Raw genomic sequence first — 25,299 nt, forward strand, 5'->3', positions numbered from 1 at the left:
TGTCTTTTTTATTTACCCTACTACAAAGTAATCAAAGACTCAAAATGTTCATTTCCATAATGATATCTTAATTTATGCTGAACTTTAAAGGTATCTGTTCACATGAGGTTTTTTTTTTTTTCTAATTGCCTAGGGTGGTTTCTCTAAATAGAATTCCCTTTCACCCCTTTCACTATGCTGTCCCTCAGGCCATGAAAAATTCACACTCATGCAATATGATGTGTAGATGTCCTACACTCCATAATGACCTTAAAGTGGTTTCTTTCTTTGCCAGTTCCCTTCTCCAAATATTACTTAATGCATTCAAATCTCTTTGGGTGCCAATAAGTTGATCAGTAAATGGTCAATGTTATGATTTTGTTTTTGTGACAATTAGTCCTATTGGTTTCTGAGAATCACATATAAGGGAGAATCATTTAACTAATTATCACATGGATTCCTTTCCTATGAAATGTGTAACTTATTTTCAGAAAACATATTTAGGCAATTTATTTTCCTAAAGATGTATTTGTTTACTCCAACTTTATTCATAATAGTAAAATATAGGAATAACTCAAATGTCCTTCAACTGGTGAATGAGGAAACTGTAATACATCCATACAATGAAATGCTACACCATAATAAAAAGGAACAGAATATTAATACTCTCAACAACATGAATAGATATGGAATGCATAAGAAGCTAGACTGAAAATGCTACTCTTTGTAATGTTTCTATTTATATGACATTCTAGAAAAGGCAAAACTGTAGTGACAGAAAGTGAATCATGGTTCCTAGGGCCTGGGGTGGAGAAAAAGTTGTCTCTAAAGAGCAATAAGGAAACATTTGGGGCTGATTAAATAGCCCTATATCATAATTTTGGTGGTGGTTACATGATAGTTTGTATTGGCCAAACTTATACAACTGTACCCTAAATGGGCAAATTTTACCATATGTAAATTATACTTCAATAAATCTAACTTTTAGAAAGTAAAAATTCATTAACATCACAAATTTTAGTCTATATAAGTTTATTCAATAATCTCTGAGATCCATCAAGAAAGGAAAGAAATTTTTTTTTTGCTTTTTTCATTTGTAATTCACTTTTATCTTTGATGATCCTCCCCAACCAGTTCCTTCATACCATATTTTATGAAAACATTTTGCTTTTATATAAAGATTGCAGGTGGTTTGAACTCAAAAGTGAGGAAGAAGGGCTTGGAGAAATATGACTTTTACAGACTGAATGTTTGTGTCCTCCCAAATTTCATATATTGATCTTGTAGTTCACTTTAAAAATTTTTTTTTATTTTCTACTGGAGTAGAGTTGACTAACAACATTGTGTTATTTTCAGGTGTACAGCAAAGTGATTCAGTTATACATATACTTATATCTATTCTTTTTCAAATTCTTTTCTCATTTAGGTTATTACAGAATATTAAGCAGAGTTCCCTGTGCTATATAGCCTTGTTGGTTATCCATATTAAATATAACAGTGTATACATGTCAACCCCAAAATCCCAATTTGTCCCTCCCACATGTCCCCACTGGTAACCATAAGTTCATTCTCTAAGTCTGTGAGTCTGTTTTTATTTTGTAAATAAGTTTGTTTGTATCACTTTTTTAAAATTTTTTAACACCTTTATTGGAGTATAATTGCTTTACAATGGTGTGTTAGTTTCTGCTCTATAACAAAGTGAATCAACTATACACATACACATGTTCCCATATCTCTTCCCTCTTGCATCTCCCTCCCTCCCACCCTCACTATCCTACCCTTCTAGGTGGTCACAAACCACCCAGGTGATCTCCCTGTGCTATGCCACTGCTTTCCACTAGCTATCTATTTTACGTTTGGTAGTGTATATATGTCCATGCCACTCTCTCACTTTGTCACAGCTTACCCTTCTCCCTCCCCATATCCTCAAGTCCATTCTCTAGTTGGTCTCTGTCTTTATTCCTGTCTTACCCCTAGGTTCTTCATGACCTTTCTCTCTCTCTCTTTTTTTTTTTTAGATTCCATATATACGTGTTAGCATATGCTATTTGTTTTTCTCTTTCTGACTTACTTCACCCTGTATGACAGACTCTAGGTCCATCCACCTCACTACAAATAACTCAATTTCATTTCTTTTTATGGCTGAGTAATATTCCATTGTATATATGTACCACATCTTCCTTATCCATTCATCTGATGATGGACACTTAGGTTGCTTCCATCTCCTGGCCAACAAACACATGAAAGAATGCTCAACATCATTAATCATTAGAGAAATGCAAATCAAAACTACAATGAGATATAATCTCACACCGGCCAGAATGGCCATCATCAAAAAATCTACAAACAATAAATGCTGGAGAGGGTGTGGAGAAAAGGGAGCACTCTTGCACTGCTGGTGGGAATGTAAATTGATACAGCCACTATGGAGAACAGTATGGAGATTCCTTAAAATCTACAAATAGAACTACCATACGACGAAGAAATCCCACTACTAGACATATACCCTGAGAAAACCATAATTCAAAAAGAGTCATGTACCAAAATGTTCGTTGCAGCTCTATTTACAGTAGCCAGGAGATATATCACTTTTTTTAGATTCTGCATATAAGTGGTATCATATGATATTTGTCTTTCTCTGTCTGACATACTTCACTTAGTATGATAATCTCCAGGTCTATCCATGTTGATGCAAATGACATTATTTCATTCTTTTTAACAGCTGAGTAATATTCCATTGTATATATGTACCATACTTCTTTATCCATTCATCTGTCATTGGACATTTAGGTTGATTCCATGTCTTGGTTATTGTAAACAGTGCTGCCATGAATATTGTGTTGCATGTATCCTTTCAAACCATGGTTTTCTCTAGATATATGCCCAGGAGTGTTGCTAGATCATATGGTAGCTCTATTTTTAGTTTCTTAAGGAACTTCCATAATGTTCTCTATAGTGGCTTCACCAATTTACATTCCCACCACAAATGTAGGAGAGTTCCCTTTTCTCCACACCCTCTCCAGCATTTATTGTTTGTAGACTTTTTGATGATGGCCATTCTGACCTGTGTGAGGTGATACCTCATTGTAGTTTTGATATGCATTTCTCTAATAATTAGTGATGTTGAGCATCTTTTCATTTGCCTGTTGGCCATTTGTATGTCTTCTTTGGAGAAATGTCTATTTAGCTCTTCTGCCCATTTTTTAATTGGGTTGTTTGTTTTTTGATATTGAGCTGCATGAGCTGTTTGTAAATTTTGGAGATTAATCCCTTGTTGCTCACTTCGTTTGCAAATATTTTCTCCCATTCTGTGGGTTGTTGTTTCATTTTGTTTATGGTTTCTTTTGCTATGTAAAAGCTTTTAAGTTTCATTAGGTCCCATTTGTTTATTTTTATTTATATTTCCCTTACTCTAGGAAATAGATGGACAAAGATATTGCTGTGATTTATGTCATATGGTGGTCTGCCTATATTTTCCTCTAAGAGTTTTATAGTATCTGGTCTTACATTTATGTCTTTGATCCATTTTGAGTTTATTTTTTTGTATGGTGTTAAAGAATGTTCTAATTTCATTCTTTTACATGTAGCTGTCCAGTTTTCCCAGCACCATTTACCGAAGAGACTGTCTTTTCTCCATTTTCTCCATAGTCTTGCCTCCTTAGTTGTAGATTAATTGACCATAGGTGCATGGATTTATTTCTGGGCTTTCTATCCTGTTCTATTGATCTATGTTACTGTTTTTGTGCCAGTACTATCCTGTTTTGATGACTGTAGCTTTGTAGTATAATCTGAAGTCACACAACCTGATTCCTCCAGCTCAATTTTTCTTTCTCAAGATTGCTTTGGCTATTTGAGGTCTTTTGTGTCTCCATACAAATTTTAAGATTTTTTAAAATATTGATTCTTCCAATCCAAGAACATGGTATATCTTTCCATCTGTTTGTGTCATCATCAATTTCTTTCATCAGCCTCTTATAGCTTTCTGAGTACAGGTCTTTTGCCTCCTTTGGTAGGTTTATTCCTAGGCATTTTATTCTTTTTGATGCAATGATAAGTGGGATTGCTTCTTTAATTTCTTTTTCTGATCTTTCATTCTTAGTGTATAGAAATGCAACAGATTTCTGTGTATTAATTTTGTATCCTGCAACATTACCAAATTCATTGATGAGCTCTAGTAGTTTACTGGTAGCATCTTTAGGATTTTCTATATATCTGGTCATGTCATCTGCAAACAGTGACAGTTTTACTTCTTTTCCAGTTTGGATTCCCTTTATTTCCTTTTCTTCTCTGATTGCCAGGTCTAGGACTTCCAAAACTATGTTGAATAAAAGTGGTGAGAGTGGACATTCTTGTCCTGTTCCTGATCTTGGAGGAAATGCTTTCAGCTTTTCACCATTGAGTATGATGTTAGCTGTAGGTTGGTCATATATGGCCTTTATTATGTTGAGGTAGGTTCCATCTATGCCCACGTTCTGGAGAGTTATTATCATAAATCGATGTTGAATTTTGTCAAAAGCTTTTTCTGCATCTATTGAGATGATCATATGGTTTTTATTCCTTAATTTGTTAATATGGTGTATCACATTGATTGATTTGTATATACTGAAGATTCCTTGCATTCCTGGGATATATCCCACTTGATCATGGTGTATGATTCTTTTAATGTATTGTTGGATTCTGTTTGCTAGTATTTTGTAGAGGATTTTGGCATCTATGTCCATCAGTGATATTGGCCTGTAATTTTCTTTTTTTGTGGTGTCTTTGTCTGGTTTTGGTATCAGAGTGATGGTGGCCTCCAGAAAGAATTTGGGAGTGTTCCTTCCTCTGAGATTTTTTGGAATAGTTTCAGAAGGATGGGTGCTAACTGTTTTCTAAATGTTTGATAGAATTTGCCTGTGAAGCTGTCTGGTCCTGGACTTTTGTTTTTTGGAAAATTTTAAATCACAGTTAAGAAAGGAAAGGAATTCTTGATTCCATAATACGTTTTAAGAATTTTCTTCTTTTCAGAGCACCAATAACATTTCCCTATCATTTGTTTTAAAAATGAAAATTACGTTTCTGGGGAAAAAAATCCACATTGAACAAGTGCCTTGTTTTTATTGTTATCTTAATTATGAATTCACCAAAATAATCTCTAAAAATAAAAGTATTTTTATTAAATATAAGTTGTTCAATGAGTTGATTGGTTATGATAATCATCTAGTCTTAAAAGAACACACTACTATTTCATTATTAGCAATTGCAAGATTATTATATTTTACCTCTCATAGTCTAGTAAGCAACTGAATAATTCAGAAGGACAATGAATAAACCCAGTGCTAGAAACTTTCACATAATATAACTCATATTCAGATACAAGAAACAAAATATCAGAATTAGAAATCATCCTGAGATGGATGTGTTAAATAACGTATACCTTACCTTTGTGCTTGGGTGACATAGCTATTGTCATAAGTCTCATATGTCTGCTCATCGTATTCACCCCCATAGCCATCATCATAACCCTGAGGCAGAAAATGGTAGAAAGATGGATTAGCAATCAATTTAAGTAACTATGATCTGTTTTTGATTAATGAGATTTTATATAAGGTGACCTTAATTTAGTTTTTATGTGTGGTTCCTCTGCATCATATTTTACTAGATTAACATTTCCATACAACATTGAATAAAATTTCATCTCTCAGATTTTAATATTTGATAATTAAACTCAACATATCATTGAAGTAGCAATACCTACTCCTGGATTTATTTAGAATTTTGAGCAATACTAATGAAAACAATTTTAAAATTTCAAAATATATTTTTTTGAAAAACTATGAGTAGATAAGAATAATTATGATAACCTAATGGTGACACTAATCTATTTGTTACAACCCTACTGGGATTTTTTTCTTCCTTAATAATAATCATAATCATAATTAGGATTGTAAATAAAATCTGGATTCCTCAGTAAAGAAGATGTAGTAATTATTGTTTGAAAAAAAAGAAAGGGGAAAAAGTAAAGAAGAAAAGAAGGAAGGAAGAAAGAAAAGGGAAAAGGAAGGAAGAGAGGAAGGAAAAGGAAAAAGAACTGAAATAAAGACTTTTTACTTTGTTGTGCATTCTATGGCTTTTAAATCTCATGAGTAAAATTATGTTGTGTGGTGGTTTAATTATCTGACTAAATTCATGCTAACAAAGTTAATGCAGATTTGTGATTCTAGAATGTGCAAGCAAGCTAGCAAATATACACTCCAGTTATACATTGCTCTATGAGTGATTTAGTTTTATTTCCCTTGTGGTCATTGACTTTATTCTAAATCATAGCCATCCATCTTGATTACTCTCAACTTCTGAGAAAACTTTAGCTCTTCTGCTACTGAATCTTTGCTGCTGTATTGCTTTCCTTGGAATGTGCTTCCATCCCACCCTACCAATTCTATAACTCCATTTCAGTCTGGAGGCTTGCAAATCTCTCTCCTTGTTGTGTTCAGAAATTTAAACAGAAAAAAGTGCAGATGTGAAAGTTTCCACATTAATTTTGACTAAGACTTTTGAGTCCATTTAATCTGAAGACTAATATTTTTCATCAACTTAAGGAAGTTTTAAAAATATTACTTCTTTATTACTTCCACATCTGGTTTACCCATTATATAATGCTTTTTTGAGATTTTCTGTCTAACCTCATTTTCTTGTATTTTTCCATTAATAATTTCCATTTCATCATATTTTTTCTCTGCAGTATGGAACAGTTTCTCCATTTGATCTTTGAATGTTCTAATTAAGTTCCTATTGATTTTTTTCAAAAATAATCTAAAGTTATTTTTTATATATGAAAATATTGCATACAGATTATTTTTAAATAGTACTGAAAGGTTTATGTCCAAAAATCAGCAGCTACTTGTCTTGTCCCTCTCCAACTTCCAGTTCTCATTTAGCATTTTTATCTATTATTTTAGTAGTATTTAAGCATTTATTTTTGTGTTATTAAGTAATATGTTTAAATTTATGTTGTTTGATTTATGAATTTTGGTTGTCTTTCTATTGACTGGCCATTCATGTTGTGAAGGATTTAGTTCTATTGTAGACTCCTCCCAATATGTCTCCCTATAACTGTCTTCCTAATTTAGTTTCATCATAATTTTTCATTAACTAGTAAATGTCTACCTTGTTACTGAGTAATAAATAATTATTATTCATAAATGATCCAAATAGATTAGTATAATTCTGTTTTATTTTCATATATTTTTGTTTCTCCTAAAGTTAGTAATTGCTCATTCACTTTACTATTTTCTTGGTTTTGTATATTAGAATCATTTGTCTTCTATTGTACCAATAGTTATCCTAATCTAGCAATAATATTTCCAAATATTCCAAAACATCAGATAATCTCTCACTTCCTTTTGTGCTTCATAGAGACCAACTCCCACAGGACCAGATCATTGCACTGGTCTAGACTGCTGAACTCCTAGGCCTGAAGGCAGCGTAGTTTTTCTCAAACCTCCTACGTACCACTGTTTGTGTGGAATTCCCTTTTACCAAATTCCATCTTCTGCTTTTTCTCATTTCTTCCTGAAACATCTCTTCCAGTAAACTCTATTAAGAGATCTATTGGAGAGAATATTTACATTCTCTCTCTCCTCTTTAGCTTCACTCTCCCTCCATACCTAGCTTTTATATTTTACTTTTTTGGGTGAAGAATTTAAATTATACAGAAAAGTTAAATAATAGTACAATGAATTCATCTACTCTTCATCTAGATATGCCAATTTTGTCCCACCTACATTATCTCACTATATATATGTATGTATAAATATATGTGTGTGTGTATGTATATATATTCTAAGCCGTGTGTAAGTCTGCTCCAGAAATATATTTCATCACTAAATAGCTCAGTTTGCATCTCCTGAGTATAAGGATATGCTCCTACATAGATACAATATTATTACTCCCTCAAAAGAGTTCACAATAATTTTATAATATCATTTACTGTGAAGTCCATAGTTAAAGTTCTGTTAATGTCAAAAACAGGACTTTTATAGCTATTTTTTAAAAATTATTTTATTTATTTATTTTTGACCATGTTGGGTCTTCGTTGCTGCATGCTGGCTTTCTCTGGTTGTGGTGAGTGGGGGCTACTCTTGATTGCGGTGCATGGACTTCTCACTGTGGTGGCTTCTCTTGTTGCGGAGCATGGGCTCTAGGTGGTTGTGGCATGCGGGCTCCATAGTTGTGGCTCACGGCCTCTAGAGCACAGGCTCAGTAGTTTCAGCAAAGGGCTTCATTGCTCCGTGGTATGTGGGATCTTCCTGGACCAGGGCTCGAATCCATGTCCCCTGCATTGGCAGGCGGATTCTTAACCACTGAGCCACCAGAGAAGCCCCTATTCTTTTAAAATCAAAATCCAATCAAGATTCATGAATTGCATTTAATCATTATATCTGTTTAGTCTTTTCGGAACTAGCATAGTCTTCCAGCCTTTTATTGCTTTTCATTACACTAACTTTTTGTGTAGTCTGGATCAGTCTTTTTGCAGAGTGTCCCACATTCTGAATTTGTCTGATTATTCTCATAATTACATTCCCACTGAATAGTTTTGAAAGAACACTACATATATGATATTGTGTTGAACATTTACAAATTTTAAAATTCTAGTTCCACATGACTGATTGGTTGAGTATAAAAGTTTAGGCTGAAAATTATTTTCAATCAAAATTTTGAGGGCTTTGATTCAATGTTTTCTATCATTACATACCTGTGGTCTTGAGAATTCCTGCTACTTGTATGTGACCTAGTTTTGTTTTGTCTCATTTTATTTTTTCCATTTCTAGATGTTTTACATTTTTCCTCTGATGTTTTGAAATTTCCCAATGCTGTGCCCATGTGTGTGCATTTCCTTTTATTCCTTGTGCTGGGTACTTAATAAGCTCTCTCCATCTGGAAGCTTATACTCTCCAGTTCTGGGAAGTGCTTCATTTTTCTTCTCACTTTCTAGAACTCTCACTAGTGAGATGTTGGATCTTCTGGATTGGTGCATTAATTTTATCTTTATGTCCTAAAGATATGTGATATCTCTTATTTTTTATTTTACTAATGGGAGAATTCTATAAATTCATCTTCCAACCATTCTATAAAATATCCACACATATGTTCTAATAACTATTAGGGTGTGGAGAAGAGATTTCCTTGTATCAGCATCCTATTCTCATCCCAAGGTCTCATCTCTTCTCGGGTAGCATAAGAGTTAACATCACAATTAGAATTCTCAATGCTGCAACTGGCAGTGCCTGTTCCCAGCTCTCTTTCCTGGGTGTCCACCTGGGTCTGTAACTGGGGGATTAATGATATTTGCCATACGTGTCTCTTTTCTAACACCCAGGCTATTGTTCTTCTGCCAAGTTTGTAAAAATTTAGCTTCATTCATCTCCACGTCCTACTCAGGACTCAAGAGCTCTAACTTCCAACAGGAGGCAGGCAAGTTTTGTTTTGTCTTGTTCCTTTTTTTTTTTTTTTCTGTGTTTGTGTTCTATAGCAAAGGGATAGAATAGCCATGGAGTGGCAGGTGCAGGTCTTTGAGGCCTTCAGCCTCCTGAATTCCCTTCCTTTCTCCTATTTCTATCTGTTAAAATGCTACTGATTTCTAAAGGCCATTTACATTACATGATTTCAGGAAGATTTTCCTGCTTCTGCCAAGCATAAGGTAACCCTCTGCCCTCTGAATTTAATAGCCTGTTGTTTTCTTCTCACTGCTACACAGAATGTCTAAACATATACAATATTTATTTTTCTATAATTTTCTCTTTTTAAATGTATGCTCCTGAAAAGCAAGTTAGTGCCTTTTTGGTGCCTTGTGGTACTTAGCATAGTGTATTCTATAGAGTATTCATTCAATAAATATGTATTGAATTGTTAAATTAGTACAAAGGAGACTATTCTCATCCACTGTAGATATGGATTGACTCAAATCAATCACCACTAAAAGGGGAATATTACAAATGATGAGTAGAGAGTAGTATTATCTCTATTTATGAAGAATAGATTTACCGTTTGGTCTGTGGAAGACTATTACATTTTCTTTCCTCATTTACACTTTCACTTTTTAAAATATTAACACAGAAAATCCACAGAATAGATAGAAATCTTTCCTGACAACCCACAATTTCCTAAAGCATATAGTGAAGTTGTCCATAAATACTTGTACTTTTGTAAAAGAGAAAGTAAATGTGGATACTTATCCTTATCTATTATTGTTTTCTACAATTTGATGTAAATATTTATGTGGTTTTCTTAGGAAAGGTAAAAATATAGATCATGCTGGTGATGTTCTAAGGTAAATCACTAAAATAGATATGCTTCCAAAAGGACCAGTCAGTATCTGCCAGAGATTCAAATTAAATAAGGGTATTCAACTAAAATATCAAAACATAAAAGATCAAAAATTCTAAAAATTTTTTCCCACTATTGCTCCATTGTTTCTGCTGTTTCTTTTGAAGAAATTACTGGGATATTATGTCCCAGCCTATTAACACATTTGTACTAATAAATTAAGACTATTTTAGAAGTTACTTATCCTATCACAGTCTCAAAGTAGAATTTCCTAAAGAATAAAGGGTACATCTGATGTCTCAGTAAAGGAAAAACTTCCCTCTACAACTAAAAGTTTTAACTCTATTTCCTTCTAGCTGAAGAGAGATGATTTGGCATCTCTCACAAAAAAGAATATGCTCAAGGAGATAAGATTCATTTCTTTTGGGGACATGAAGAATATCCCTTTTACCTAGAATTTCTTCATATTTATGAAGTTATAAATTCTTTAGTTTTCTATATTTGAGCCAAATAAAAGCAGATCCTCATTGGATTTTTTAGGAAACACAATCTTGGCTATTTTCCAGATCTTCACCAGGTCCTGTGCAATTTACATAAGGTACAATACAAAATGTAGACCTGACATGAAGGCGTGAGAAATAATGAAAGAAGAGGACAAGTTCTCTGCAGTGTCCTGTGAATTTTAGATCACTTTATACATCTGAGTACTGGGCATAGCAACACACAGGATACATGCATATTACTATAAACACATGTTTTACAAATCCAGCCCATTTCAAATCTACTTTGGAAAATGTATTTCTTGGCAAAAATATGCCTACTAATTTTTTTAATTTAAGGAGGTGATTTTGATCTAAACATCCCTTCCTGAACAATAATTTCTGCACAAATTTTGAGTCTTCAAAAGTAAATAATATTGGCTCTACAATAAGCTTAAAATACTAGTAATTCAGCAGACTTTATAAATATTAACCACTGAATTATCTATTACTCCTAGCAATAGAGACAAAAGAAGAATAAGACATAATTCCTGTCTTTTAGACATTCTCAACCAGTGATGTTTGAAAAAATTGTATGCACGTGTATGTATGTGTGTGTGCATGTATGTTATTATAAATTTTAGTGACATAAAGCACAGTATTTACAAATAAAAACAAATACATTTAATTTATATTTAAATAAAATTTATATTTCATTTACATTAAAAATAAAATTTATTGCACTCAATTTAAAGATAAAATATAGAATTTATTGTAACTTCTGTACACATATAACTTCAGTGTGACTTGCTGTTTCTTGAAAAATTCACTATAAATTTTTATAATTCTGTTGTTACAATAACACCACTATAAATCACAGCACAGATAAGATAAATACTTGATTACTCTTTGATTAATCAGAGACAGCCCTGTATTGATGAACATGTATAAATCTGACATTAATGTCACTTGAAATTTTCATTTATGTTGACAAGCAAAATGAAAAGGAAACCTCAAATACACATGTCAGAACTTTACTCATTTGTCATTTTTGTGAGCAACTTTGTTCTGAATAGGACAATGGTTTTTACACACTAGAAGAATATTTCCTCAATTTCGTGTTCTGGTCACAATATAAAGGCTACAGACATAACAGACGTTTAAGTTAAATCTGCTTTATTAACATTTTCTCCATCGTTTTCTTGTCTACATAATCACTGTAACAAAAAATCAAGTCCTGGTTTTTAGCATTTGCCAATATCTGTGGTGTAAATACTCTTTCTATGGCTGATTTCAAGAGAGCAACATGATATACTTAAAAACAAATTTGGGAAGAGGTAAACAGTAGCACGCCATATATTATTTCTGCCATACAGAACAACAGATGTAACCTTAAGCATAGAGTTTAGTGAAACAATTAGATAATAATGAGTTTTTAAATATTAACCCTTTTTCTTTAATATAATTTATTTAATTTTAAGTTTATAAAATTTAATTTTTAATAATGGCTGTGTTTAACAACCAATTCATGAAATTCCTGGAAATTTTACAAAAGATCTTGTCAGCCAGCACAAGTCAGCTCTAGCACACCACTGCTCTCGGCTTACTAGAGGAGATCAACAGGTATATAAAAAATATTGAAATAGAAGTGGAAAGTGCTTCAATAGATTATATAATAGGGGCTCTGATATCACATTGGAAGGAATGCATAAATCTGTGTGGGGATTTTAGGTGGAAATTTTCAGGGAAGGACTTATTTGAGATGGTTATTTGTGGATAAATATATTTTCTAGAGGGACAAGTAGGTAGTGTCAGAGCATTCCAATTTCCAAGTGTGAATGCATGGCAACATGAAAGAAAACACTGTTTGGTGAACCACTAGCAGTTGGATCTAACTAAAACACAAATGACTAAGAAATGGTAGGCAGTTGGGCTAAAGAAGTAGGTAGGAGTCAGGTCTGAAGTGCTTCCTATGACACAGTAAGGATTTTATTTTTATCCTATAGGCAAGAAAGCCAAGGAAAGATATCAAGCTGTGGAATGACAATACCTAGATCTATCTGCATTTTGTAACATTCATTTGACTCTTAAAAAAATTCCAAGTCTTTTGGGACTAGGCTCCATTTTTCCCCTCTACTTTCTTGACTAGGTTAATCATAGTTACTATAAAACCCCTGGATGATAACTCCAATGTCTGAATCACTTGTGTCTTTATTTTTCCTCTTGGTTTCCTCATGCCTTAAAATTTTATTTACTGAATTCTTGATATTGTCTATGGAAATTTGTGAAGGGTTTTGTCTGATAATATTTTCTTCCAAAGAGGATTAAGTGTTCCCCTGGCAGGCAGTTAGGATAGCAGCAGATAACCTTGATGCCATGGAGAGATGGTTTTAGGTAATTGGATAGAGAAGTTTGAAGCTTAGGCAGTCTGGGCTAGAGATATAGCTCTGGAAGTGATCAACATAAAGATGGCAGTTGAAATTACAACCACTGTTCAGGGTGTCTACTGAGAAGAGAAATTTAGACTACACCATGCTCTACATGAAGCCAGTGTTATGAGAGCCCCCCTTCCCATGTTTATGTTTATCTCACTAGGAAATGAAGGCACAAGCTATTATAAATATGATCCTGTTTTCTTCAAGAAGATCCCACTTTAAAAAGAAAATCAATCTTGAATTTATAAAAAGATGATATTTCTCTAAAAGCCTGTTGTAAAATCCCCATGCCAGTATATGTTTTGGACATTAACCTGTAAGAATCTCTGGCTGTTTCTGGGTGTACATTACCACCCCATAGATACCAAATCAAAAATTGTTCCAAAAATGGAAAAATAAACAGAATATGTATTAAATTTCCTCTAGATACAGAGTTTTTCTAATCAACACGCATTTATGAAGTTTTTGAAGATTTCTTGTAACTAAGAGAATCATCACACAAAATAGTTCAGAACATTTCTTACCACATATTTTGGAAAATGCACGCTTCCAAAATGTTATGTTACTGAGAGTTTGGCTAACTGCTATTGTACTGGATTTACCTATATTAAAAGTTAAGTTGGATCATATAAGATTGCCATTTTTGTAGGTACAAAAAATATGTATTTGAATTGTAGTTAAACCTAATACTAACACTAGAAACTCTAAAACTGACATGTTTTTGTCAACTAAAGAGAAGCAAAAATATCCTGTGACGCTAATAAGTTATTGTGGCTTTCAGAAGAAAATCTTTTTTGAAATTTAAATAATATGAAATGTCATCCTGACTCTGCTTTGTGCCCACAGTTTCTTCAAAGACTTTTCAATTTAATAGGCCTTGGTGACAGGTTTAGAATTTGGTCATTATTTTCATTTTGGGTTTTATTTATGTAAAAGGTCAGTGGGTATTAAAAGAAAATAAATGAATATAATGTGGAATTTTCTAATAAAATTGAGAATTCAGCGGGTATTAAAAGAAAATAAATGAAAATAATGTGAAATTTTCTAATACAATTGAGAGGAAAAGAAAATAAAGTAGAACATGCAATCAAGAACCATAAAATATTCCAGAATTAAGTAATTTAATTATGAGGGTCAAGATCATAAATTTGTCACCAAACTCTAAAATTCTAGGCATAGAAGCAATTTGCAAATGCAGCCCTTTAATGTTATTGAATATAATTAACAGGTCACATGAGAACTTGACATTTAACTTTCTTTATGAAGTGTGGTTAATCCTTATAAGCCATATGTTCCTTTCTGTATGAGTTAAACCATAAAATGCATAGCATATCCACTTCATATATATTTCTTCTTACTACAAAAGCACTTCATGGTAATAATTCAAATTAAAAACCATATCGTGAAATATTAAAATAAAAACTATACATGAGGGCTTCCCTGGTGGCACAGTGGTTCAGAGTCCACCTGCCAATGCAGGGGATACGGGTTCGTGCCCCGGTCTGGGAAGATCCCACATGCCGCAGAGCGGCTGGGCAAGTGAGCCATGGCCGCTGAAGCTGCGTGTCCGGAGCCTGTGCTCCACAACGGGAGAGGCCACAACAGTGAGAGGCCCGCGTACCGCAAAAAAAACCCCCAAAAAACAAAAAAACTATACATGAAATGCCAATATTTTAATAGTCAATATTCTCTTAGGATGTAAATGATCAGTGTTTATGACACGTATCTGATTGATCATGGATTTTTATACTTTCTCATGTTTCTTTTCTTAAAGGTTTTATTTTTATATGAATATCTCCCTACATTTTTATCATACATTCTCTGCTTGATATATGGATGAGTTTCTTATAAAATAGAATGATTTTAAAAGTATCTCCCATCTCTTTTTTCCACTAAAAGAATAGCTTCCTATTATGGATCGCTGGCTTTTGTGGAACAGCGTGGCAATGGATAACCGCCCCCCCCACAAGCTTTTGTTACTGATGCAGCTTGCTCACTCTCTGTGGGAAATCATTATCTGTTCAAAACCATCCTAAGCCTGAATGTGTCCACACAGCGAATGGGGAAACACTACACCTAATAGTCTAGCTTTACAATGTGACAATACTTAATTTTCTGAAAGTTTTATATGGAAAACAATAAATCTCTAATAAATGGGGAATGTATTCCATTATAGCTTCATCTGCTATATGAGGTTGCAGATATGTGTTTTATATTGCTATTTTAGGCTACAAGAAACCAAAGCATGAAAAGTCGTTAACATCATCATAGCTATCTCATTCAACCTGTGCATGGCAGGGATAAATTAGAAAAACAAAACAAAACAAAATAAAAAAGAATCCAATAATTCAACTTCCCATAATGACTCCTGCCACACTTCTTGGTAATATTATTTTTGTTGCTGAAACAGGGATTTATAGTTTATGCAAGACTATGATGTCATGATGTATCTATTTAATATTTTTCAATATTTCTTTCCCAAAGTATCTTTAGTGACACTTTTCAGTTAGAAGGCAATTTAAGACTCCATCATTTACATTCATAAATAAAACAATTTTGGCATTTTGTTTTACATAATTATCATTTTCTAATAAATTATGCATCAGACAAATGCATATCAAAATGAAATAATAATTTCATATAAACCACTTGAGTAATCTTCATTCTTACAATGGTTTTTTTCCCTGTTATATAGTACCATATATAACAAAAATTCCTTTATTATCCTGAGAGGAAGGCATTTCTGATCTCTTTGCAATTTCTATGATTAGAAAATACTAAGATATGACAATGCCCTTTATTCATCTTTAACCGTTTGACTTACAAGTGAAAAACATGAGTTGTCTTTTAAAACTTGGTCCAGCACTGAGTCATGACAGCATTACTAATTTTATTTTTCTGTAACGTTTTGTTTCAGTAGTGCTTAGTTTCATGGAGAAAATGTAAGTATTCAAGTTAACTATGTCATTAATAACGATGTTAACATTGTTTTGTTAGGAACGGGGTCTCATTGCTAAATTAGGTTTAGTTCTGATTTTTAATATTCTTCTTTTCAAACTATTCTCTCCTACTCTAGTCAGGGCCTGCTTTATTTGTTTGTTTGTTTGTTTTCACATAGCTCAGGCTCTGCTGTGGGGCTGGTGACTCAGGGCTTCCTCCAAAACCAGCAGCCCTGGAGGCAGGCAGTATGAGCAGGGAGGGGCCCTTCATCTCTACCGCAACCACACAAGCTATAGTTTAAGTTTATATGAGATTTATTTGAAAAATTTAGTCTAAAAATATTACAAATGTGTTGGTGTACAGCATTCTGCATTATTAAACAATTTTACGTGTCCTATTATTAAAACTACCAAATGTAAGCTATTGAGGCCAGAAATATCAGTTTGCCATATAAAACCCCAAATTTCCATCAAAGGATAATTCAAATTGCCATATTATTCTATTAACTATTCATTTTCTCTGTGGTGATTCATTTCTTTCCAAATTTAATATTGTGTTGGCTTATAATGTTATAGCTCCTATTGTATTTCCTATGTGGAGGCTTCATACATACTAGGGCCGTGCAGTCCGATAGATCTTTCTGTGATGATGGAAGTTTCCATGCTCTGTGCTGTCACTGGTCAGACGTGGCTTTTGAGCACTTAAATGTGTTTAGGGTAACTGAGGAACTGAATTTTTAATTTAATTTAATTGATTTAAATTTAAATTTAAGTAGCCACATGTGGCTGTTGGCTACATGGATGCTGAAGCACTCGTGAATAAACATATATGAAATACTCAGCTGTCCAGAAATTTTTTTACATGTCTTTTTTTTCAGTTTGAGACAGGCTGGGACCTGGGGCCCTTTGTTTGCACCTGGACAAACCCCTCCTCAAGCAACAAAATACAAAGAAACTGTATGGGACTAAAAATAACTGCATGCATGTGCAGTTGGGGCAAATTATGGACAAAAAGACACAAAATGACTAAAAATACTCAACTGCCACTTCTGAAGAGCCAGGAGAAAAAAAAAGGGTGTTGGGAGCAAAAGCAGGGTACTACACATGCCCCCTGCACACAACACCACCTAAGTGGTGGGAAAACCACCTAAGCCACCCCTCCAGCCCAACCCCTGGACATACCCCTACCCTCACCCCACATAAGGAACAAGCTCACTGCCCCGCCCAGCGAGTGAACAAGCAAGGGAACCTGTTGTTTTTTCTCACTTCCCCCTTCTGCAGGAGGGCCCCCAATAAAGCCTTGCCTGAATTTCTTGTCTGGCTTCTAGCCAATTTCTATTGATTGGGGAAGGCCAACAACGCTGGTTGGTATCAGATTTATGGCACCCAATGTGGGGCAGTTGTCCCCTTCTTGGGAGAGGATCTGGGTACCTCCAGGACCACCAAATACAGCTTCCCCATGGGTGACAAGTGGCCACCTGAACCTCTTGTTTCAGTGTCACTGGATTTGGTAAGTCTGCCTTCCTGGCCCCTGGGGACCTCAGTACCCTCATTCAGACAACACTTTCCCCTCCCCCTTGTCTTTTCCCTCTCCTGAAATCTCTCCACTTCTCATCTCTCTGTCCTCTCCTCTCTCTGTCCTTTCTTACCTCTGTCCCCCCCTTCTGAGAGACTGGACATTGACAGCTACAACCTCACTCCTCTCAGCTTGTGAGACCATGCTCCCTCTGGCCGGCAATGTCTCCCCTTGATAGGTGACAGATGTAGGAGAGGCATGTCTCACACCGTGCAGACCCTGGTCCAGCAACCTCTCCCTGACAGGAGATTTATGAGAATGATAGAGGGTTAAACCTCATATCATGAACTGGCTGGATGTCCTATCATCCCAGTATACTCACCTGTATTTTCCTGCTGTCTCTTTCCCTTTTTCAGTCTTTTCTGTCCCTCCCCCTCTTCCCCCTCCATGGATCCTTATGCCTGAAGTCTCTGCCAAAATTGTGGGCATGGTGGAGCATTTAAATCTTGAAATACAAATGCAGCGCACTTTCCCTGAGATTCCAGGCTTGGCTTACTTGGTGGGATTTTAAAGAACAAAAAAGAAAAGAAAGGAGTTTGCATTTTTCCCTCCTCTGCTTTTGCAGTGTAACTATTCTTTCTCCCTGAGCTCTAGGGTCTTGCATCTGTCTCTTCTGTCTTTGCAGTGTAACTATTCTGCCTAGCTCTCAGGAACTACCTGATTCATCTGTAGTCTCCCAGACCAAGGAAAAAAAGGGGCCATTTTAAATTCAAGTGGGAAACTATGAGGTCTCTGGTTCTGTCTGTCTTTATGGAAAAATTAACTTGTAAATGATCTGTATCTAATTGGCTTAAGGAAATGGAGTGCTTATACACATTCTCAGAAATATAAAGGAGGCTCACCAAAATACATTTTGGGTTAATGTGATCTGGGAAATATTCAATATCTAATTAATCTCTGGTATTAGAGATAGATTAAGCTTGTGGGTTTAATTAATGCAAACCTGTCTTTAGAGTCATCAACATTAAGTATAATACTTTTATTGTACCTACGGTTACTGAAAGTCAATAAGTGCATATTGTTTCAGTTATAAAATCTGTTAATATGGAAAATAACCTGATATGATTAAACTTTTAAGTAAATGTTACTGAGATAAGAGCATTTTGGTAAACTCTATAGGAATAATTATGTTTGGGAAACGTCCATTTAAATAGTCTCTCCAAATTTTGGTAACTTAAAACTAAATTAAGTTAAATGATAAGAATTCATTGAATATCCAGGCCATTTCAAAAAAGATAAAATATTGGGAACATTAATTGCTAAACAGGTCTAAATTTACCTACTTTTGTCTTCTTGTGAGAGAGAAACTAAAGCTGTTTGGTGTCACCTTGAGATGTTCTCTACCAATTTATAGAATGTTAATGTAAATGACAGTTCATGGTTGCTTAAGGAAAGTAGGAAGTGTGTTTTCAGAAAGAAATGTATGAGGAATGAAAATATATTTTGTTAATGGAAAAAGGGTGAGTTTGTTCCAAAGCTGGTTATTTCTGAATGGAAAGAATAAGGGACCTTCTGGCTACAGAAAGTTGCAGAAGGTTTGTGGAAGAGGAACATTGAGAACAGAATTTTGTATGTGGTCAGGACTTTCTAAGGTTGTATTAAATTTAATTAGGTAAATGGATTTTATTATGAGTAGGCTGATGCAGGACTGGATTTGGTTTCTCTCTCTCAATAGAAAACAAAGTTTTCCTGGAATGCTGTTTTTGATAACAGATTGTATGAGTTTCTGTGCCTTTAAGTGATCTGTATTTATTTTTGAAATCTTTTTTTTTTCACCTTAGTCTAGGAATAATTGTTTCACAGCCACCTATGATTCTATCTGACCAGGTGTTTGTAAAGCTTTTTGAAAATTTTGACAGACAACCCAAATATCAAATTCTAATTAAAGTTCTTTTGACCCCCCCAGCTAACTTTGGGGCACTTCAAAGGGCCTTTGGAGAATCCCAAAGAGAGATCCTATACTAATTGGGTTCATTTTGTATGTTAAATTACATGGGAAACATTGTCCAAATTCTCTGTTCCTTGTGTCAGATGGAATCATCAGGCTCTCCCCAATTTTTATCACAGCCGCCAAATAAATAGGAGATAGGGTTTTGGGTTCTTCTGCTGTCTAGTCTCTCACCTTACTCTATGCATAAAAAATCTCCTGTGGGAATACTCCTACCTCTAGGCCCTCATGTCCTGACCCCTATGGCATTTTCCATTGTGCCCAACTCCAATTCCTCCAGGAGTTCCTTTTTGCACTTCTAGGACCCCCTTCACTCTAGGCCTTGGCAGCCAATACCTCGTTACAGACTACCTATTGGGCTGGCCACTTCCAAGCAGCCCACATCCTAGGCTTCACAGATGCTCAATCTCGAGGAATACACCCCAACATAGGAAAAATTGTTATAGGACATAAGCTTTATGGACACCAGATCTCCATCAAAGAGAGTCCTGTCAATGCACTGGCACTGGTTCAAACATCCCCTATCAGGGCCCCCTTGTGTGAGGGACTGGGTCAACCAGAGATGTCTGGTTAGGCGATGGGAGAATAGAGGGCCCTTAAAATCCCATTAGGTAAGATGAGAATTTGGAGGACACTCTAATCCCCTTCTGACAAAAGCTTCCTAGTAAATGTCTCTGGGATCACAGACTTCATTTCTAGGAGTGCACTTGGTTGCAGGTTACTCAACATAGGAGGATCCACTTCTAAGCCAGAAGAAACACCTCTGGAATATATTCTTAAAAATTGGAAATTTTAAAAAATAGAAGGGCTGGAAAGGGAAAATTTTTAACTCTACTAACACTGCCTGGCCTTTATATAAGTTGGGGGATAGAGAAAAATGGCCTGAAAATGGGTCTCTAAATTACAATACCATCTTGCAATTGGATCTTTACTCTCATAAGATGGGAAAATGGACTGAGGTTCCCTATATCCAAGCCTTCACAGTCCTTTACCAAAACCCCACTCTATGAGGCTCCTATAATCAAAACCCAGGGTAATCAGAAAACACTCCCAACATTTTAGATGATCTCCTTCTAATCTTCCCCAATTTTCAGGGAGGGGGGAAATCAAGTTTCACCTGCTTCTCCAGAGCCACCTGATTCTCCAGAGCCACCTACTTCCCTGGAGGCACCTACTTCTTCAGATCTCTCTGATCAATCCCAAACTCTACCTCCCTATGTCCCTCTATACCCTCCCTTACCTTAGGAGGGAGAGACAGGTCTCTCCAGGGTAACTCATAGTGGAACTTCCTATCACCCAGGATCAGGAAAAATAGGCCCTCTTAGGGAAGTGGTGAATGGTGAAGGGGCAATTAGAGTACATGTGCCCTTCTCTTTAACTGATTTAGCCCAAAGCAGAAGAGACTGGACCAATTTTCTGAAGACTGTAGTATGTTTGCTGAAGGGTTTCAGGCCCTAACTCAGGCCTTTGATTTAACTTGGAAGGATGTCCAAATAGTCCTATCTACTTGTTGTAACCCTGAGGAAAAACAGATTTGTGGCAGCAGCCCAGGGGCACGGTAGCCAGCTTGCCAATCTCAACATTTTGTTAAGGGTGGAGACGCAGTCCCAAATCAGGAGCCCTGTTGTAATTATAATTCCCAGGATGGAACAGGAGGCAGGAAGCACATGATCCAATGTGTATTAGAAAGGATGAGAAAGTGTATCAAAAAGCCAAAGGGTAAAGGAGTGACCCAAGAAGAAAAAGAAAATCCAGCCCTCTTTCAGGGATGGCTTGTGCAGGCTTTTTGAAAATTTACTAACATTGAACCATCCACTCCCCAGGGTCAATCGCTGCTGGGAAAACATTTTATCAGCCAGTCTACCCCTGATATTAGGTGGAAACTCCAAAAAGTTACAAATAGGCTCATAAACCCCAATGGCCCAACTTCTAGAGGTGGCCTTTGGGGTATTTAATAATTGAGATCTAGCTGAGGAGGAAGAGAGAACCTGACATGAAAACAAGCAGGTCAGGGCTCAAGCTAAACTCATGGCCATAGATGTCAGCCATGCCTTGAAACCTCAGGACAACCCAAGGGGACCAAGGAAGTTTAACCGTCCACCTGGAGGTAAAGCCAGCAAGGGGGGATGCTTCAAATGTAAGTCAACTGGCCACTGGGCCCAAAAGTGCCAAAAAGAGCCCTCTGGCCCATGCCCAGTCTGCAAACTAACCGGTCTTTGGAAGTGGGAATGCCCTCTATCCTGAAGGGGAAGGGGGGCTTCCGATTCCAATATGACCATGTTGGATGACTGAGGTGGCTAGGGGATTCTGGTGGCTCCCCCTCATGAGATGTCTATGTCCATCAAGGAACCCTGCATGGTCCTTGACGTGGCAGGTAAAAAAACCATTTTTTTAATTGATATGGGAGCCACTTACTCTTTCCTGGTCTCTCATGCTGGGCCTCTTTTCTCCAAAATCTGTACTGTGACTGGTGTCAACAGAAAGCCTCTCACCCATTTCCTCACTGGGCCTCTCACTTGCCAATTTGAACAGCGTTTGATCTCACATGGCTTTTTGGTTGTGCATGAGTGTCCTACCCCACTACTGGGGAGAGACCTTCTGGGCTCTCTTGGAACCACATTACAATTAGGAGGCCCCAAGCAGTCCCTTTTCTTGACTCTGACCAAGACAAATCAGCTGGAAGAACAAGGGTCTATTCCCAACCATATTCTACACACAGTAAACCCGGCAGTTTGGGACAAAGGAATCCCTGGGAAGGCTATAAATGCCTAACCTGTAAAAATTAGCCTTAAGCCAGAAGTCACTTATCCTAACAAGAGACAGTACCCCATAAAGTTGGAAGCAAAAAAAGGTTGCAACCTCTCATAGATAAATTCTTAAAACATGGCCTCTTAGTGCCCTGTCAGTCTCCATGCAATAACCCCTATTCTGCCAGTTGTTAAGCCAAATGGGAAATATCGAATGGTACAAGACCATAAATCAGTAAATGATGCAGTGGTCCCTATACATACCCTTGTGGTCAGTCCTTATAATATATTAGTCCAGATTCCTGGAGATGCCAAAAGTTTTACTGTGCTTGACCTCAGGATGCCTTCTTTTGCATCCCAGTTCATCCCTCATCACAATATCTGTTTGCCTTTGGGTGGACTAACCCCTGCTATGGCCATATGCAACAATATACCTGGACGGTATTGCCCCCAAGGGTTTTAAGACAGCCCACACTTGTTCGTCCAGGCTCTAGGAAAAGAGCTAAGGGAAATACACCTAAAAGAAGGGCCATTCTACAATATGTAGACATATTAATATGTAGTCCCACCATGGAGGCCTCAGATCAGAATACCATTGAAGTCCTTAATTTCCTTGGGGCCCAGGGCTACAGTGCCTCCCAGAAAAACAAACAAATGAAAACAAAACACAAATCTCAAAACAATAAGTTATATATCTGGGATATATTATAAACCCTGGAAGTAGACAGTTATTGCCAGATAGAAAACAAGCTATATTAGGCCTAAGCTCCCCAAAGCCAAAAAATCTTTGTACTTTCTTAGGCATGGCAGGATTTTGCAGAATTTGGATTCCAGGATTCAAACTAATGGCTAAGCTTCTATACAAAGCCACTAAAGTCCCAAATACAGAACAATTACTTTGAACTGGAAAACAAGAAAAGGCTTTTAATAATATCAAATAGGCCCTCACCAGAGCTCCTGCTGTGGGTCTCTGCAATTTAAAAAAAAAAAGCCATTTGTGTTTTACATAGCTGAAGAACAGAGAACAGTTCTGGGGGTCCTTGTACAAAAACTAGGAGAAGTTCCTCAGCCTATAGTCTATTTTTCCAAACACCTAGATTCCGTGGCCTGAGGTTGGCCTGGCTGCCTCTGGGCAGTAGCTGCCACTGCTTTATTAGTGGAAGAAGCTAACAAGCTTACCTTTAAATAGTTGCTGGAAGTCCAGACCCCTCATCAAGTACAAGGAATTCAGAGATTAAAGGCCACCACTGGTTAACTGGAGGCTGCCTTAATAAGTACTAGGCTTTACTCCTTGACTGTCCAGAGATAACCCTCAAAACTTGCCACACCCTCAACCCAGCTATAGTAATGCCAGCAGAAAGCCCAGAACTAACACATTCTTGTCTTGAAGCCCTTTACCTGGTTTATGCCTGCAGGCCTGATCAAACAGACCAGGCCATAGAAAACACTGAGGAATAATAGCTTATTGATGGCAATTGTTTTGTTAAAGATGGAGTCAGGAGGGCAGGGTGTGTAATTGTGAGTGTTCATAGTGTTATGGAAGCAAAACCTTTGTCACCCAACACTTCAGCCTAGAAGGTTGAGCTAACAACCCTAACTTGAGCCTTAACCTTTGGGAAAGGAAAATTATAAATATATATACAGACTCAAAATATGCCTTCCTTGTTTTACATGCCCATGGAGCTGTCTGGAAAGAAAGAGGACCTTAAAATGCAAAAATTCCCCTTTAAAATATGGGGCTGAGATTTTACATCTCATAGAAGCGGCTCAAAAACCAGAACTAGTAGCAGTCATTCACTGCCATGTGCACCAAAAGGAAAATTCTCAAATTACCCAAGAGAACAACAGGGCAGATGGAGAGGAAAAGAAAGTAGCCCTGATGCACATACCATGTAGAAACCAACACTGACAAAATTCAACAACAAGCCACTGGCTTCAGCAGACAATTAACCACCAATCCCAATATGGGCAGGGAAATTGAAAACGGTTCTCTAGTTTGTTCTCTTTGAACCCACAAGGTTTAAAAAACTTTCTGACAGGAGGTTTTCATTTTCTTATTACCCTTTTCTTTTCAGTCATACTGATTTATGCCATATTTTTTCTAGTACTGCATTGTCTTCCCTACTGTTGTAAACTCGTGACTAAGACTTTTTGGTCCAAGAAGGAGACCTGGGACCAATAGGTCCAGACCTTTCATTCTGAAAATAGAGAAACATATTAAACTTTAACCCTGAGATTAACAAAAATATATACCCAAGCAGAATGGCTTCTTGGCAGGAGTAACATCGCCTCCCCTGTCTTGTCAACAGTTAAGGAAGCCCTCCCAAAGTTAACCTGGTTCCTTCCCTTTCTAGGCCCTTTAGTGGTTATTGTTGTTAGTCTATTTTTTTTTTTTTTTTGGCTGTGCAGCACAGCTTGTGGGATCTTAGTTCCCCAATCAAGGATCGAACCTGGGCTCCCTGCAGTGGAAGCATGGAGTCCTAACCACAGGACTGCCAGGGAGTCCCTTTAATGGCTATTGCTGTTCTTCTTCTTTCTAGCCATTATTTTTAACCTTTTTGTTGAGTTTGTGTCTTCTAGGCTCCAACAATTTGAAGTAAGGCTCGTGATGGCTCAAGGAATTCAGCCCATTCCGGCTGAGAGTGGCCTGGGTCCCTACAGGTCCTTGGGACAGTCAGCAAGCTACTTCTACACCTCTGGGGCAGGCTAGGGTCTGTAGCCCCTGTCCAGCAGGAAGAAGTGTCAGAAGAAGAGACCTTTAGCCCCTTGATCCTTAAGAATACGGGTGTAGAGTCTCTCGGGGGGAATGAGACAGGCTGGGACCTGGGACCCCTTGCTGCAGTGCTTACACCTGGACACACCTCTCCTCAAGCAACAAAACACAAAGAAAC

The 25,299-nt window shown here is 36.5% G+C and overlaps 1 protein-coding gene across 2 annotated transcripts in view; it reads right to left on the minus strand.

Moving 5' to 3' along the window:
• KHDRBS2 (KH RNA binding domain containing, signal transduction associated 2) overlaps positions 1-25,299 on the minus strand; it is a 725,702-nt gene that overhangs the window by 73,811 nt on the left and 626,592 nt on the right. For both annotated transcript variants that reach the window (XM_024122132.3, XM_024122131.3), the window contains one exon: positions 5,401-5,483. In XM_024122132.3, coding sequence (XP_023977900.1) covers positions 5,401-5,483 — 83 coding nt within the window. The remainder of the gene's footprint in view (positions 1-5,400; positions 5,484-25,299) is intronic.

The sequence above is a fragment of the Physeter macrocephalus genome, chromosome 18, assembly GCF_002837175.3.
Source record: "Physeter macrocephalus isolate SW-GA chromosome 18, ASM283717v5, whole genome shotgun sequence".
Lineage (NCBI taxonomy): Eukaryota > Metazoa > Chordata > Mammalia > Artiodactyla > Physeteridae > Physeter > Physeter macrocephalus.